The 16807-nt window shown below is 42.2% G+C and overlaps 1 protein-coding gene across 3 annotated transcripts in view; it reads left to right on the top strand.

Annotated features, from left to right (window-relative positions):
• Positions 1-16807, top strand: part of CAMK2A (calcium/calmodulin dependent protein kinase II alpha) — an 81022-nt gene that overhangs the window by 25541 nt on the left and 38674 nt on the right. For all 3 annotated transcript variants that reach the window (XM_051978699.1, XM_051978697.1, XM_051978698.1), the window contains exons 4-9: positions 3989-4043; positions 5716-5781; positions 6042-6114; positions 11677-11779; positions 13020-13103; positions 16245-16339. In XM_051978699.1, the coding sequence (XP_051834659.1) occupies positions 3989-4043; positions 5716-5781; positions 6042-6114; positions 11677-11779; positions 13020-13103; positions 16245-16339 (476 nt within the window). The remainder of the gene's footprint in view (positions 1-3988; positions 4044-5715; positions 5782-6041; positions 6115-11676; positions 11780-13019; positions 13104-16244; positions 16340-16807) is intronic.

Genomic DNA, 16807 nt, shown 5'->3' with positions numbered 1-16807 from the left:
TTCCCTTGAAGTAAGTAAGCTATAAATATCCCATTTTACAGCAGTGGAAACTGAAATGCAAATAGAGGTTAACTTGTCCCAGGTTACATCACTATTAGTGCCTGAACATAGGTCTTCCTGATTCCATGCCCAGTGCTCTACCTTTTCTGCAAGAGATGGTATTTGACTCTAAAAGATTGATACAGTGTCAATAGGAGGGATAAAGATAGGAAAAATTCTCAAAGAATCATTGTGTGGAAAAAAAAAAGAGCCAGGAAAGCATAGTTTATGTTTGGGGTATAGTATACAGTATTATTTATCTGGAGTGCCGAGCATATACAGGGTACCCCAAAGGTCTTAGTGCAATTTAAAGCTTGTGTTCTAAGACATTTGGGATGCCCTGTATAGAGAAACAATGTGTCCCAAAACTAGAAAGATTGTTGACTGAGGTCAGGGTATTTAAAGCCTTAGGTTGAGAAGTTGGGCTTGGTTTAGTAGCAGATGGGGAGGCACGGAAGGCTTCTGAACAAAGAAGTGATGTGGTCAGATTTGGGTCTTTGAAAGATTCATTTGGTTGCAGGATGGATTGGATGGGGGGAGAGCAGGAAGCTCAGTGAGGAGGCTATTTCTATAGTCTGAGGAAGAGGCAACTGAGGTGGTGGCAGGAAAGGAGAGAAAAGGACAGATAAAGAAACCATGAGAAGATAGAGTTGCTTAGGGAGAGGAAGAAAAATATGACTGAGTATTATTTGAGCCTGGGCAACTGGGGGCGTGGAGATGGCGCCCAGAAGAGTTGCAGTGTTTGAGGGTGACAACTCCATCAGCTATTTATACCCAGAATGCACTTCCACCTCCTTTTATTCCTCCCTCCCTCCCCTTTCCCTGCTGCTTGGAGACTGAGGAGTGAGGACGTCTTCCTGAAGCTGCACAAACAGGCTGATTACTCATTGATGGACAAGGCCATGTTGCCAGGGCATGGATCAGAGAGTACAGAAAGGAATTGTAGCCTCCAGGGAGATCTGTAGGAGTCACTCAGCAGAGGGAAGAGGCTAGGTCCATGAACACATTTTCTTGGGGGATGGGAATAGAAGAATTGTTCTGGGAAGACCTGGTTTGGGTAAGAAGAACCAGACAGATGTTATGGATTCCCTTTCTTCTGAAAAGGTTCAGAGTTTCCAGCTGTATTTATTCTGAGCAACTTAGAAGGTAGCATGCATTCCCAGGAGGTAGAGAAAAAAAAAGGATATGGGAGATTTAGGTCCAAAGGTAAATAAATCACTTCAATCAGCAATCTATCCAACAGTGTAGGACAGTGAATTTGGATTCAGATACCTAGGTCCATCTCTATTTATCTGTGTGACTTTGGACAAATCATTTAACCTAATTGGGTCTCGATTTCCTCAGCTATAAAATATGAGTAGGATTATATGCTTCTGAGAACTCTTAGAACCTATGATCTTATAGGTTCAAATGTCAGCTCCATTTCTTGCTGCCTTTGGGCAAGTCACTCTATATGCTTCATTTTCCTCAACAATAAAATAAGGGAGTTGGATTGCATTCTCTCTAAATTCTTTCAATTAATCCTTCTGAAGAATCTTAAGAGCCTCAGAGTTGGAACCAAGTCTTAGAAGGCATCTAGCCCAAGTTTTTACATCTCAACTCCCCCCACCCACCCTGTACAGGAATCTGGGTGGTTTATAATACCATAAATATCATGCTTAAGTTTCACGATTTCATCAGTGTGGGTGCATTTACCACTGATGTAGTTCTAGCCCCTCCCTGCTTAAGAATAAGATTTTAACAAAAAATCCTGAGGGGCAGAGGAATTTTCCTGGTTAGCTATTATGGACTTCATGGCACTTAGCTGAAGGTGGATATCTGGAGAAGAGGCTCATTGTCCAGCCCCAGGGCCCATATTTGAGATCTTTCTAGTCTGTTTTCTCTCTGCCTGGAAATAAGTTAGCATAGCATATGGAGAGCACAGTGTAGTTGTAATAAGAAGTACTGGATTCGAATTCCAGCTTTGCTATTTGTTTTTCTGAGCCTAAGTTTCTTCATCTATAAAATGAAAGGATTGGGCTAGTAGACATCTAAAGTCTTGTATAGCTTTAAAACTCATAATTATGGAAGGTTATGGAAGGGCCTTTGAGAACTGAGGGTTCTCCTCTATACCATCATGAGATATCCCATGAGGGTCTTAATGAAGGTATAGGGTGATAAAGGGACTTCAGAAGCAATCCAGTCCAACTTCTTCATTGTACAGGCAAGGAAACTGAGGCCCCAAAATAAATTTTCTCAAGATCACAAGCATAGTAAATAGCAGAGCTTGAATTAAATTCCAAGACTTCTGATTCTGAATCCATACTCATTGGTGGAGAAGAATTAGTCATTAAAGCCCTATTAGGGATTTACTCTGGTTTCTTAATAGCTATATGATCACTTCATCTAGGTCTCAGGTTCTCATCTGTAAAATGAGGATTGGACTTAATAACTTTTAATATTCCTTCCGGCTCTAAACCTATGAGTCTATGATATTTAGGATCCCTTCAGTCTCTTATTTCATTCTATGTGCTGATCTTTCATGAATGGGGCCTAATGGGGGAAGCTGAGTGTTAAGTCTCCAGAATTAGGGACTCTTTGTTTGTAGAGCAGCTAAGTAGTGAAGCAGATACAGTGTTCGATCTGAAGTAAAGAATACCTGAGTTCAAATCCAGCCTCAGATACTTACTGGCTATGTGACCCAGCTTCTTCAAATTCCTCATGTGTAAAATGAGTTGGAGAAGGAAATAGCAATCCAATATCTTTGCCAAGAAAACCCCAAATGGGCTCACAAAGAATGAAAAAATGATTGAACAAGAATATTATTCTTTACCACCTGTCCCCTACCATCATGTATACACACACAGAGCACAAGCACTCCTACTTTATCCTTCTTGCTGCTAAGATTGAAGTTGTAATCTGTGGCCAAGGAGGAAGGCAAATCCACCTTGTTCCAAAACTTGTAAATTGTAAGAGCACAGATAAATCCCATTCTCTCTAAGCCTCCATTCCCTTATCTATAAGATGTACTACCCTATCTTACAAAGTTGTTGTGAAGAAAGTACTTTGTAAATTTTGAAGTATGATAGAAATTATTATTAATATTACTAATAACATTATTAACATTGATATTTAACTATTGTTAGTACTAGTCTTCCCTTGTTTTGCTGGGGCTCTGCACTCCCATTTATCACAAAGCACTCATGGGGAGTCCATGATCCAGCATCCAGACTTTTGGGTTTCATAAGCTCAGAGAGGGCCGGGAGGAATTATGGGTCTCCAGGAAGAGCTGTAGCCAACATCCTCAGCACAGAAAGAGAGAGAACATATTTTCTTAGGGGAGAGATAATAGAACTAGCTTCCTGCCAGGCATGAAATTGGACTGGAGGGATCTGGTTCATATAGGAACCTAACAAGTATTGTGGGTCTCTTCTTCTGAGAAGGTTCAGTACTTCAAACTTAAGGAGTTGGGTACTTCCTAGCCAGGATTGAAAGCTTTTAGAAGGCCTAGTTTGCAGCCCCTATGCCCTCTGTGGCTGGAGGGGATTAAGAAGAGTCTAATTTCCATATCACGGAGAAACCTAAATTTTGGCTCTATTCTATGAACAACTCCCTAAGTGCTCTAGTATTTGTCTGGACTAGGTCAAAGGGTCCCTTGCTCTCCAATATCAGATCCAGCATAATTTCCACAATCTCATATTGCTTTTAAGGTATACAGACCCTGATCCAATTCCTTCCTGCTTTCCCAGTCCCACAGGGCCTATATTTATACTAAATATTATTTATGTGCTGTTGTTGTTGTTCTTGTTGTTTTGAGGTTGAGAGGGAAAGATGAAGAGTAAAAGGACAAAACAGGAGAGGTAGAGCAAAAGGATTTTTGGTTATGTGTAACCATTTGTTAAGCACTTAGTCTACCACCTGGCACATGGGAGGTATTACTAAATGCTTGTTCCCTTCTCCCTTTCTGCAGTCCGACTCCATGACAGCATATCAGAGGAAGGGCATCATTACCTGATATTTGATCTGTAAGTACCCACCAGAACCCCTTGCTGTTGTTCATTGGTATCAGTCCTGGACTGGGCAGGGCCAACACAGTATAGACAGGGGGGAAGGTAGCAGGGCCAGATATGGTAGACTTAGCTGGTCTCTTATTTAACTAGGCTCCTGGGAGGCTGAGAAGTGCTCCTGAGAGTACCGCAAGGGTCACACAACTAGCAATGACTGGGACACAGTGCTCAGTTTCTGGCCTCTTGGGGTAACAAGAACTAATTGTGGTTTAGTTGTCTTTGTGTTTCAGGCTCTAGCTCATCCTCTCCCTCTTTGCTGCTGTATGGGGAGAAGGGGTGTGTGTGTGTGTGTGTGTGTGTGTGTATGCGCACACACATACACACACACACAGAGAATGAGACAGACAATGAGAGACAGAGGGAAAGACAGTCAGAGATAGTGAAAGAGAGAGACAGAGAGACAGAGAAAGAGAGAAAAAGAGAGAAAGAAAAAGAGAAACAGAAAGAGGGAGAGACAGAGAGAGAGAGAGAGAGAGAGAGAGAGAGAGAGAGAGAGAGAGAGAGAGAGAGAGAGAGAGAGAAAGAGAGAGAGAGAGAGAAGAGAGAGAGAAGGGGGAAGGGAGGGAAATGTTTGTAGGATTCTCTTTTGATCTCTCAGACCTGGTAAATTCATAGGCTCATGGGCCCATAGATCCCTTAGAGCTCATGGAGCTTGATCTCCCTCATTTTATAGATAAGAAATTCAGACCCAAAGAATTTATGTGGCTTGTCTGCTATCACACAGCTAGTGTTGGGAGAATGGTTTTCCATGAGAGGAACAAATCCCAGTGTGAAATAAATTGAAAGAGGAGGCCAGGAATATAGGAAAGATTCAGTATCAAGGAAGGAGGGGTCTGTGCTCTTTGATTTCATGAAAAAATATTTTCCTTCTGGGGTGAACTTTGTTTGCTCTGCCAACTCACTGGGAGTATTGGTACCATGGGGAGGCTGGAGGGACTGAGTCCCAGAGGGGAGAAGAGACTAGAGCTCTCCCCTGGTATTGAGCGATTGTGTTTACAGGTGTTTGCAAACATGCTAAAGGCTGTGTTTAGTTCGTGAGTGTATTTAAGAAAGAGGGGCACTGTAGCCATTGCTGCAAGTGGGGAGACTGGTTCCATATATGCCTGCTACAAAAGAGAGCTGTAGCTTGAGGGGCCAGAGAAAGAGGAGGAAGCAGATGAGCTTGGGATAGTCTTGGCTTTCCTGCTATGTACCCTTCTTTGTGTGCTTTCCTGTACTTTGCTGGAGTACCAGCCTTTGGGGGAAATTAGTACTCATGTATGAGTGAGTGAGTGAGTGTGTGTGTGAGAGAGAAAGAGAGAGAGAGAGAGAGAGAGAGAGAGAGAGAGAGAGAGAGAGAAGAGAAGAGAAGAGAGAGAAGAGAAGAGAAGAGAAGAGAAGAGAAGAGAAGAGAAGAGAAGAGAAGAGAAGAGAGAGAAAGAGATAGGAGAGAGAGAGATAGAGAGATGAGAGACAGACAGAAACAGAGAGATATAGAGACAGAGACAGAGACACACACACAGAGTGAGAGAACGGAGTCAGGACTGGCAGCAGGGTGAACTGGAGATGACACTGGCCATTAGTGTGTGGGGCCTAGGAGGTGGGCTATGCTGTTTGAGGATGACTGACTCTGGGCCTTCTTGGCTTTTAGGGTCACGGGTGGGGAGCTGTTTGAGGACATTGTGGCCCGAGAGTACTACAGTGAAGCTGACGCCAGGTAAGTGTGGGGGAGAGGCCATGGGCAGTTGCCTGCTCTCAGGCATCTTGGGGGAGCGCCTGTCCTGCCCATCCTCTGTCTGGTAAGGAGCACTCATTCCCGGGCCAGGGCTGTCCAGCCTCCTCTCTGACTATCTTCTGTGGGCCCCTCTGCCTCATCCAAGAGAGCCAGAGCTTCTCCCGGCCTCCGGGGTCTTTGTCCCTGGACTCCCGGCTGCTGCACTGGAGGAGTTTGACTGCACATCTCTTTGTTTCCTGCAGTCACTGCATCCAGCAAATCCTAGAGGCTGTCCTTCATTGCCACCAGATGGGTGTGGTGCATCGGGACCTGAAGGTGAGCCCAGGAGGAAAGTGGGCGGCAGGGGGTGGGAGCCCCGGACTGCCAGCCCCTCCCCGCCGTGGCGCACAAAGGGGCGTGGCGGCTCGGGAATCTCCATATTGATGAGGTCGGGCAAGGACTGGGAGGTCTCACTTTAGTGTCTCCGAGCTGGAGGGAGCGCCTTTAGGTCAGGCGGGTCTGAGGAGCGCTCCTTTCTGCCGCATCTCCACCCGGGTATCTCACTGCAGAGCTTCAGGAGCAGCCCATTTCCCCTCAGCACAGCTCAATATTTTGGTCAGTTGTCGGTAGCTTCCATCTAGCTCTGTAACTTCCACTCCATTAATTCTAGTTTTGCCCTCTTGGGCCGGCAGAAGTCTGCAGTCTGTGCCTTCTGGCTTGTTGGCCCTGGTATCAGGGAAAAAAGAGGAAATGGATTCAGTGACTCATTATCGTCAGAGCTAGATTTGGAGCTCAAAGAGACCTTAGAACTCCTCAACCCAATCCCCTTATCTGACAGAGGAGGAGACTACAGGCCCAATCTCTGTGTAAAGTCACACGATGGCGAAAGGAAGGCCTGCTGAGCCAGCTCGGGCACTGCTTCCACTATACAACCCTGAGTCAGTATGGCGAATTTTCAGTAACATGGGGCCTGCAATAAAAGATTGCAGAAGCATTGACTTTTTTCGAGTTGAAACGGGCCTCAGAGGTCACTCTATGCAGGAATTTTGTTGTTATTGTTATTGCATTATTTCAGTCAAATCCAACTCTGACCCCATTTGGGATTTTCTTTTCTTTTTTTTTTTTTATAATAACTTTTATTGACAGAGCCCATGCCAGGGTAATTTTTTACAACATTATCCCTTGCACTCACTTCTGTTCCGACTTTTCCCCTCCCTCCCTCCACCCCCTTCCCCAGATGGCAAGCAGTCCTATGCATGTTAAATATGTCACAGTATATCCTAGATACAATATATGTGTGCAGAACTGAACAGTTCTCTTGTTGCACAGGGAGAATTGGATTCAGAAGGTAGAAATAACCGGGGAAGAAAAACAAAAATGCAATCAGTTTACATTCATTTGGGATTTTCTTGCCAAAGACACTGGAACAGCTTGTCATTTCCTTCTCTAGATCATTTTACAGATGAGGAAATTGAGGCAAACAGTGATTTGCCCAAGCATCACACAACTGTCTGAGACCACATTTGAACTCGGCTCCTCCTGACGCCAGGCTTGGTATTCCATTCACTAAACCTTTTAGCTGCCCCATATCTTCTATATCTGAGTATCTCTAATGACAGGGAGCTCATTACTTGATGAGGCAGTTTGTTCAATTACTGCATAACCTTTATTGTTAGAAAGCCTTTTTTATTTTGAATTTCATTCTGCCTAGCTAAAACTTCTGCCTGTTAGCACTAATTCTTCCCAAGGGAGCTAAGCAAGCCAAGTCTGATCATATCACAGCCTGTCAGATACTTAGAAACAGTAATTATGGTCTCTCTGATTTCTTCCTTCCCACCCCAAACCCTCACCATCCCCCATGTGTTCTCTTCTCCAGGCTAAATATCTATAGACCTTTTCATTGATCTTTTTAGATCATGGATCCTAAGTCTGACACATCTCTGTGATCTTGGACTAGTAATTTTATGTCAGTTAATAGGCCCTCAACTATAAAATGGGAATGTTGGAACTAATCTTGGTATTACTGTGAGATGCAGGTCTATATGCCTTCCAGTTTTTTCAAAATGAAATTGTTGGACTAGACAGCCTCCGAGGGCTTTTCCATCCTTAGAAATGTGGTTCTATAATCCTAATTTAAAGCCTCTCACACATCTTGGTTGCTTCCTAAAATTGCTCCTAAAATGTGGTTCCCAGAACTGGATAAGAATTTTGGTGCTGGAATGTGTTGATTGTTGCTAGTGAGCCAGGGCTTCCCTGATAACCCCGTTGTCTGGGTGTGCCCCATAAAGAGCTTGGGTTAGGAGACTGAGCAAGTGAGAACTGAGAGCCCTCCCACTGGTTCCATTCCCCTGGTATTTTAAGCCTGTTGCTCAGGAGCAGGAATGAAGAAAAGGCAGCACAAATTTAGGCCACTTCAGAAAGATAATTAGGGGCACATTCATCAAACCAGGGCACCTCCGGCACCAGGAGTGGAGACTCTTTGGGAACACTGTCCTGGGAGAATGAATGAGCCATTAGTGAGTTGAGCAGACTGGGACTATATTTAGCTGAGGCCAGTCTATCTTTGGGCAGCTGGAAGGTTAGCTTTGGTCCACTCAGAAGTCCAGAAGACAAAATCAGAAATCAACCACTGAGAAATTATAAATCAACTGCCTGGGCTTAAAAACCAGTTCCCAAAAGTAAAAGGGGAAAGTGTCTCAGAGAGAGATCTTTGACTCACATTCAGTTCTCAAGACAGCTTATGTCATCTCTTAAGGGTCTAGGACTTTTGACTTACCCCTCCAGATTTCAGAGCTGTTGATGAATGAAAGAAGGTACTCTTAGGCCAGATCATGTCTAGTGGACCTGTGGTTGTGTGCTAGGCCACAGGGAACTAGCTGTGCCTAGTGAAGAGAGAGCCTCCCAGCATCTTAGCTGGTCTGTATTTGAGAATGATTGAGGATCAGAAACAATGGAATCACTAAGGATAGAGATGGAGATGAGAGGGGCAGCAATGAAATAATACATGGTTGTTATAGCGATGATAAATGAAGGCAGAGGTGATGAGGATGGTGATGGAGGAAGCAGAGATTATGGAAACAGCAATGATGGAGACAGGAATGAAATGGTGTCATATAGTGGAAAGAGCCTCAGTGTCCTCATCTGGAAAATGGGAATTATCATATTTATCTACTTTTCAAGTTTGTCATGATTAAAATGCTTTGCAAAATTGAAAGTGCTATATAATTGAAGGCTATTATTATTATTAGGAGAGAAATAGTAATGATGGATGCAATGATGACAGAAGAAGGGATGACAGAGGTTGTGATGATGGAAACTAGGATAATGGATAGGCAGGATAGAGTCAGTAGTGATGGAGGCCATGATGATAGAAGGAAGGATGGAGACAGTATTGATAGAAATGGTAGTAATGATGTAAAGTAGACCAAGTAACTATATATATAATGCATATATTATAATAACTGATATTTATATAGTGCTTTAGGATTTATAAAAGGCTTTCTCTGAATGCCACAACAGTTTTTTTGATGCAAGCTTTCCATGTATTATAATCCTCATTTTACAGATGGGAAAACAGAGACTTAGAGAGAGATTTGTCCATGGTCATAGAGCTGTTATTGCTTAGTCACTTGAGTCTTGTCTGACTCTTTGTGACTCCATTTTGGGATTTTCTTGGCAGAGATACTGGAGTGGTTTGCCATTTCCTTCTCCAGCTCATTTTACAGATGAGAAAACTGAGACAAACAGAGTGAAATGACTTGCCCAGAGTCACACAACTAGAAAGTGTCTGAGGCCAGATTTGAATTTAGGAAGATGAAGCTTCCCTACTCCAAGCCCTAAGATGCCCAAAGGTCATAGAGCTAGAATATCAACATCAGGATTTGAAATTGGATTTTCCTGACTTTAGGTCCAGAATTCTATTCTCAATAGAGTCACTAATTAAGGGAGTGATAACAGAGGGATGTATCCTGAATCCCAACTGACCTTATTTATATATTGTCTGAGTCTTGCATCAGTCCCATGACCCCAGGAAGCTGCAGATGCAGGGGTCATGTGAATGAGCAATTCTGGAGGCAGTTACTCTCTGTACACCATGCTACTGCTCATAGCCAATAGTAACTGGGGCAGATTCCATAGGGATTGAATCCCAGGAGCTAAGAGTTCTGCCTTAGATTTTTCTCTGGATACCCATCCAGCCATTTTCCTTCTGACTCTAACAGATTTCTCTGGCTGAAAAGCAATATCCATGACCATCCTTGATAGCTACTGGATTGCTTTGTTTCATTCCTATTGGTTTCAGTTTCTCAAATCTATAAAATGATGGGGTTGGATTAGATAGTCTCAAATCCTTTCAGATATGCAGTTTTAGTTATCTTTGTTGCTGGGAAACAACCTCATGCCCATCATTGGGTCAATGAAAGAGGAGCCTTTGAGACTCACTTCATAGTATATTCAGTCTTAGTAAATGGAGACATTTCAAGGAGCAAATTTCTGGGGGAAATAGGGGTATCTGAGAGAGCATATCTGTTAAAGTTTATAAGTACAAGGGCAGAGGTTAAAGTGGAGAAGACTGTGATTCAGGTACTGAACTTCTTGGAAAAGGAGGGAGAATGAGCGGGTGCTAGGGGGCAACAGATGCCATGGTCTGGAGGGAATATCTTAGAAGGATAGATGGAATCTCATGAAGTTACTGAGGTGAGAGCAAGGAGTATGTCCATTTCTCTTTCCCCTAGCTCTGTGTGCAAGGGCTTAGGAGAAAGTGCAGCCAATTATGAAGAAGGCAGCCAAGGGATGAAATATCTTCTGGCAAAAGTTAGGCTGCCTTAAGAAGCAAGAAGATGGAAGAAACATAAGACAATGGGAAATTTGTTAGCAATAAAACAAAGGATCCAGAGGGTATATGGAAGGTAGAGCAGTATGGGAATGCTGAAGGGTTAGGGCTGAGGGGGTGGGGATAAAGGGTTGAGAAGTAGTAGCAGGGGAAGGGAGGTTTCATCTAGGCAGCCTATAATTTTGAATCACAGGGATTTGGAAAGGAGAAAAATAATTTGCTAGCCATTGCATGAATTTCTCCCTCTCTCCTTGAAACCCGGATCTGCCCTGAGTGATAGAATTTCTAGTTATAGCTCTGGGTTAGGACCGTTTGTTCAATGAGATCACAAAAACTTTCATCTAATAGCCTACTTAGAGCATCGTATTGGGTACTGGGAGAAACAGTTGGAAGAGTTTAAAAGTAGATAGAGTAATAAATTAATAAGTGTCTGCTATGTACCGGACACTGTACTAAATGCTGGGGGTACAAATATAAAAAAAGAAACAATACCAATTTTCAACAAATAAATAATATGCAGTCCTTATCTTCATGAATTTCATGAGTTGGGAGTATTATGTATGTATATAGTTAATGCAAAATGATACATTAAAACCACATTTTAGTCACTAAAAAACTGCTATGTGAAGCCTGAGGGAAAAGGTCATTCAGTGCTCAAAAGTAATGAAAGACAACTTCCTGGAGGAAGCAGTATCACAGTTTCAAGGTTGAAGATTAAAGGAGAAATTAACTGTGTGTGGTGGTAGGGATTATTCTACCTGTCTATACAGATGGCCCTTCTTGAAAATTCAAACTTGAAATCAGGGCCTTGAGTGGCCCTGGCCATAGGGCCTTTTGGTTCTTTCACATCTGCTTTTTTCCTTGAATATCTACCTATTCATGGTGTGTTCTTTCTATTTTCTTACATGTTATCTCACCTTAAACAGTAAGCAGCTCCTTGAAGTCAGGGATTTTTTGCTTCTCTTTGTATCCCTATCACTTGACACAGTGTTTAGCATACAGTAAATGCTTAATAAATGCTTGTTCCCTGACTGACTGTCTGTCCCTTTACCCACTCTCCTGTGAAGCCGGAGAACCTGCTCCTTGCCTCCAAGTTGAAGGGGGCTGCCGTGAAGCTGGCTGACTTTGGCTTGGCCATCGAGGTGGAAGGGGAGCAGCAGGCGTGGTTTGGTGAGTGGGAGCTGGAGGAAGGATGGAGTTGGTATGTCTGTAAAGGAGACAGGGGTGATCTTGAAGGGCCTTCCCAGCTCTCCCTCTGCTCTTCTCCCCTGACAATGGGAGGTGGAAAGAAGGCAAAGGCTTTGGAGGCTCCCACGGTCTGGCTGGGGCCCAGTAAGCAAATCTGGCACCCCAACCAACTCAGCCCTCTCAGCTGTTACCATCTCCTCTGATCCATGCTACTCAGAATAGCTTATTGAGGTCTTTGCAATAGCGCAGTAATAATTTCTCCCATTGGTATAATACTTTATTTTTTTTCAAGATCCTCTCTTATCTGGTCTCAGGTGACCCTCATAATAACCCTGTGAGCCAGGTCATGCAGAAAGATTATTCCCATTTTGTAGAGGAGGAAATTGTGGCCTATAGAGGGAAAATTCCTGAGCAAGACCACACTGAGTTAGTGGTAAAGCTAGGGTTAGAACCCTAACTTTAAGAAATTTAAGAAAGGATTTAAGAAATCCAGCATTCTTGACCACAGCAGAAGGCATAGCAGACTTAGGCCTCGGCTTCAAAGTTCCATTGAGCTAAGACAGTATTAAAAAAAAAAAAAAAGGAAAAAAGAATAAATAGAATGGCCATAGTAGAAGATCTGGTGGATTTCCCTTCTGTTTTCATTCTTTTCCCATAATTCTTCCATCATGACAGTACTCACTACTCCCCAAATAAAGGTGGGAAACAGAAATTCAGAATGGAAATGATTTAGTTCTCTTTTGATTCCCTTTCCCTAGACCATTCTATCATTCATAAACAAGACTGAGGTTTCCCAATTACAGTTTTCTGAGATTATGCTATCCAATATCAAACTGGGGATACTTCTGGAGGAGTAGGGTATATGTGGGGAAACGTCTGTTTGTGAATCTTCCCCAGATCAAAGATTTGGGACTTTTGTTTTATAAGTAATATGGAACTATTAAAAGTTTTTGAGCAGGGTCAGTGATGATGTCAAAGCTGTGTATTAGGTATGTATAGGATGGATTGGCAAAGGAATCTGAAGGTAGGGAGAACAGTTGAGAGATTATTTTAATAGTCTAAGTATTAAGTTTCAGGGGGATAAATGAGGGTGATGGCTATGGAAAGGAGAAGTCACTGTTAGTTTATGTCTCATAGTTTTAGTAGAAATCTTTCCTAGATTATTAAGATTAAATCAAACATCTGTTTTTGTTCATTTGTTGTCTTGTTTTGTGGAGAGCAGGCTTTGCAGGGACACCAGGGTACCTCTCTCCTGAAGTTCTCCGAAAAGACCCATATGGGAAGCCTGTGGATCTTTGGGCATGTGGTAAGTTTAATCTTTGGAGTCAAAAGGAGTAGTAAAAGGAGAAGAAATCATGGTGCCCACTAGAGCTCTCTGGTCTTATTACAGATCAAGTGAGTGAGTATTCTACCCTAGCTTATGATGGCCAGAGTTCCAGGTACTAAAAAAGTCATCCACATAATCCAGAGGGTGCTGTATGATTTTCTCATGTTGTCTGCTATGATTCATGAGCTTCACATTCCCCATCTGTTCTTCTTGTCAGAACCCCACTTGAAGTTATGTCATAATACTAGAAATAATAGCTAGCTTAATTAAGCACCTACCATGTGCTAGGTAAGATGCTGAGGGCTTTACAAATATTTTCTCATTGCATCCTCACAACAGCCTTTGCTATTATTGTCCCCATTTTATAACGGAAGAAACAGATAGAGATTTGTCTGACATCATCCAGCTAGTAAGTTTCTGAGACTGAATTTAAACTTAGTCCTGAGTTAAGTCCAACTCTCTATCCTCTGTGCCATTTAGTTACCTCAGGAACTACTACTCCAAGAGAATACTATGCCATGTGAGCATTATATCTTCCCATGGGTCATTATTGTGCCTGATACAACATCCTATGAGGGGTATGTAAGGAAGGAGGCATTCATGAGAATGCACATAATGTGTGGTCCTATGGGCCAGGAAGCAACATTGCCAACCTGTAGGATGATTGTAGTTGTCCAGGCCACAGGGATCACAGACACAGACACAGACAAGAAGGTCTACCTAAGTGTGCTGTCGTGAGCAAAGTGAATCCCTTGTGATCCCCCAGTCTCCTTCCCTTCTCTGCCCTATTCACTGCTTGCCATGCCAGCCAGATGAAGGTGCCTTCTCTATCATTACTTTTCCAACAATCTTTATTACTAGTACTGCTATGGACTTCATTCATTCATTCAGTAAACATTTCTTGAAGAATTTCTTGTTGTTATTGTTGCTCAGTCATTTTGCTGTTACGTCTGGCTCTTTGAGATCCCTTGGGGTTTTCTTGGCAAAGATAAGGGAGTGGTTAGCCATTTCCTGCTCCTTCTTGAGCACTTACTGTGTGTTAAAGCCTGGGGGAGATACAAGGATAAATGAGTGTGGTCCCTATGCTCTGGAGCTTGTTCTAATCAAAGAGATACACATTCACTAATAGCTGTAATTCAGGGCAGGATATGATACCTGATAAAACAAACTGTACAGATTATCAATGATAGAGAATTCAGATGAGGAGGAAGGAGAGACTCCCTTTGAGTAATGTGGCAAAGCATCATGGAAGAAGTGGGCTTCGAGCTGCTGGGTCTTGAATTTTGGTAGTTGGAAATGGAGAGAGAGGGAAAGGAATTGCAAGCATAGGGAACAATGTGAGCAAAGACATTATGGCAGGAGAAGGCAGGGAATTTGGGGAATGGTGGGGTTTAAAGCTGAAAGAAAAGGTTAGAATTAGGTGATAGAGGACTTGAAACACCAGGCTAAGGAGTATGGATTTGGTTCTGTAAGCAATAGGGATTTCATCTAAAGCATCATGGGATTTCAAGCTAAAAAGAAACTTGAAAATCATTTTGTCAATCCATCTCACTTTACAGGTGAGGGAATTAAGGCCCAGATTTTCAGTGACATTATCATAACTTTGGGAAGAATATTTTGTTATATATCATATCATATAGTGTTATGTTATAAAATGACTATAATTTACATATATATGTTACATATAAGGTGGACTAAATAAAGATGAGACAGGTAGACTGGGAAGAAGCTATGAGGATAGTCCAAGAATAACAGGTCCTAAACTAGGGTGGTTGCAGGGGGAATGGAAAGAAAGGGATAAATACGAGAGAGATTATGAAGGAAAAATCAATGGTCTTGGTGACTCATTTGGTTTGTGAGACCAGAGAGGAATTGTCACAGATGACTCAAATTTTGAGTCTGAGTGCCTGGGAGAATGGAGTTGTTATTGACAGAAATAGAAAATCAAGAAGAAAAATGGATTATTAAAGGAAGGTAATGTATCCAACTTTAAAGATAATAAACTTGAGATCCCAGCAATATCCAACTTGTGATGTTGAACAACTACTTGAAAATTTAAGTCTTGAGCAAGAGAGAAAAGAAAGGAAAGAAAGAAAGAAAGGTGATTGATTCAATATTGCAGAAACAGTAGACTCCCAGGTCCTCTAACATTATTTTCTGGACTCTTTCCATTATGCTTGTTCTGGCTGATAATAGCCATTGAAGAAATTGTTGTTCATTTTTCATTATCAGAGGGCTAATGGCATCAGAAGAGTGATGACTTGTTTGTGAATTGGATTTAAGTAAAACAAAATAGAACAAAATCATCAGCCTCAGTCTCTCTTCCAGAGTCATTGGAGATGAGTGACAAAAGCAAAAGTCTAGTTGACTGGCCATGGCCCAGGATGTAGTAGATGACCTTGGCTTTTTAAAATTGAGGTCTTTTCCTGGACTGTTTGTCTGAGTCAGTGTCCATTCAGTGACAAAAGGCTAGGTGAGAATTGAGACATAAGATGGCCATAGTTTACCATTGCAAAACTATCCCTCTGGGAAGAGAAAATCCGCAAAGTTTTTGGACTGAAAAGAAAACAATTGCTATTTTCACTCTCTCTAAGCCATCAAAACCCAAACAATGATCAACAGAGGCTTGGGCTGGGGTCTATTATTGGCAATTCATTGAAAGCCAGAGTGATTTGGATTTAAAAGCATTCGAGCAGCACCAGATAAATTGCAATGAACTTTTTTTTTTAAACCTGTTTTTTCAGAGCTATATTTCAAGGAAATGGAAGAGATCACCAAAAGAGAGAATGTAAGGAGAAAATAGCAGTTGGCTAGGACTAAATCTTGGTGTATACTTCTATTTAAGGGGCAAGAAGAGAAAGGGGAACTAGAGGAATTAAAGTTTGATCAGAGAGGATTACAAAAAAAGCAGTATACTAGTAACTAAGAGAGGAGAGCATGTCCAGAAAGAGTGACAGTTGCTGTTGAGAGAGCAAGGAAGATGAAAATTGATATAAGACCACTGAATTTGGTAATCAGTTTATCATCTGCCTCCATAGTTGTTGCATCCATCAATATGATCCTGCTCATTTCCTACTATTCCTGATATCAGTATTTCACAGTCTTGTTCCTTTTTCCTAGGTGTCATCCTATACATCTTGTTGGTAGGATATCCTCCTTTCTGGGATGAGGACCAACACCGACTATACCAGCAGATCAAGGCTGGAGCCTATGATGTGAGTATTGCTTAATCCTGCCGCTTCTTCTTGACCCTATTAGTGTGCTAGACTTGCTACAGTCCTTTTAATCTGACCCTGCTATTTCTCAACCAGACATGGTCCCCCAGTGGGACTTATGAACAGTAAGATCCCTGTAATCAGCTCTCAGCCTTTGCATAGAGATACCCAAGTCTTTGTTCTTAGGCTGGTTTGGATCTAGGCACACAGCATACATTGTGAACACAACAAATTTTAGTAGTTAGAATAGTAAAGGTAATATTTTAATGAGCTCAAGATAGTGCTTAAAAAATAAAATGGCCCTTGACAAATCCAGATCCAGATATTACCTTGCCATCAATCCTTATGAACTCGGCAAGAATTTAGTATCCTTTGTAAAGAATCTTTGCACTAAGAGGAGGATGGGTACAGCCAAATATAAAATTCAAGCCTATCTAAAGCTTCTTTTCAATGTCTCATCTCTCAGAT

The sequence above is a fragment of the Antechinus flavipes genome, chromosome 2 (genome assembly GCF_016432865.1).
Source record: "Antechinus flavipes isolate AdamAnt ecotype Samford, QLD, Australia chromosome 2, AdamAnt_v2, whole genome shotgun sequence".
Lineage (NCBI taxonomy): Eukaryota > Metazoa > Chordata > Mammalia > Dasyuromorphia > Dasyuridae > Antechinus > Antechinus flavipes.
The sequence above is the reverse complement of the archived record's forward strand: the minus strand, read 5'-3'. Positions and strand labels throughout refer to the sequence as shown.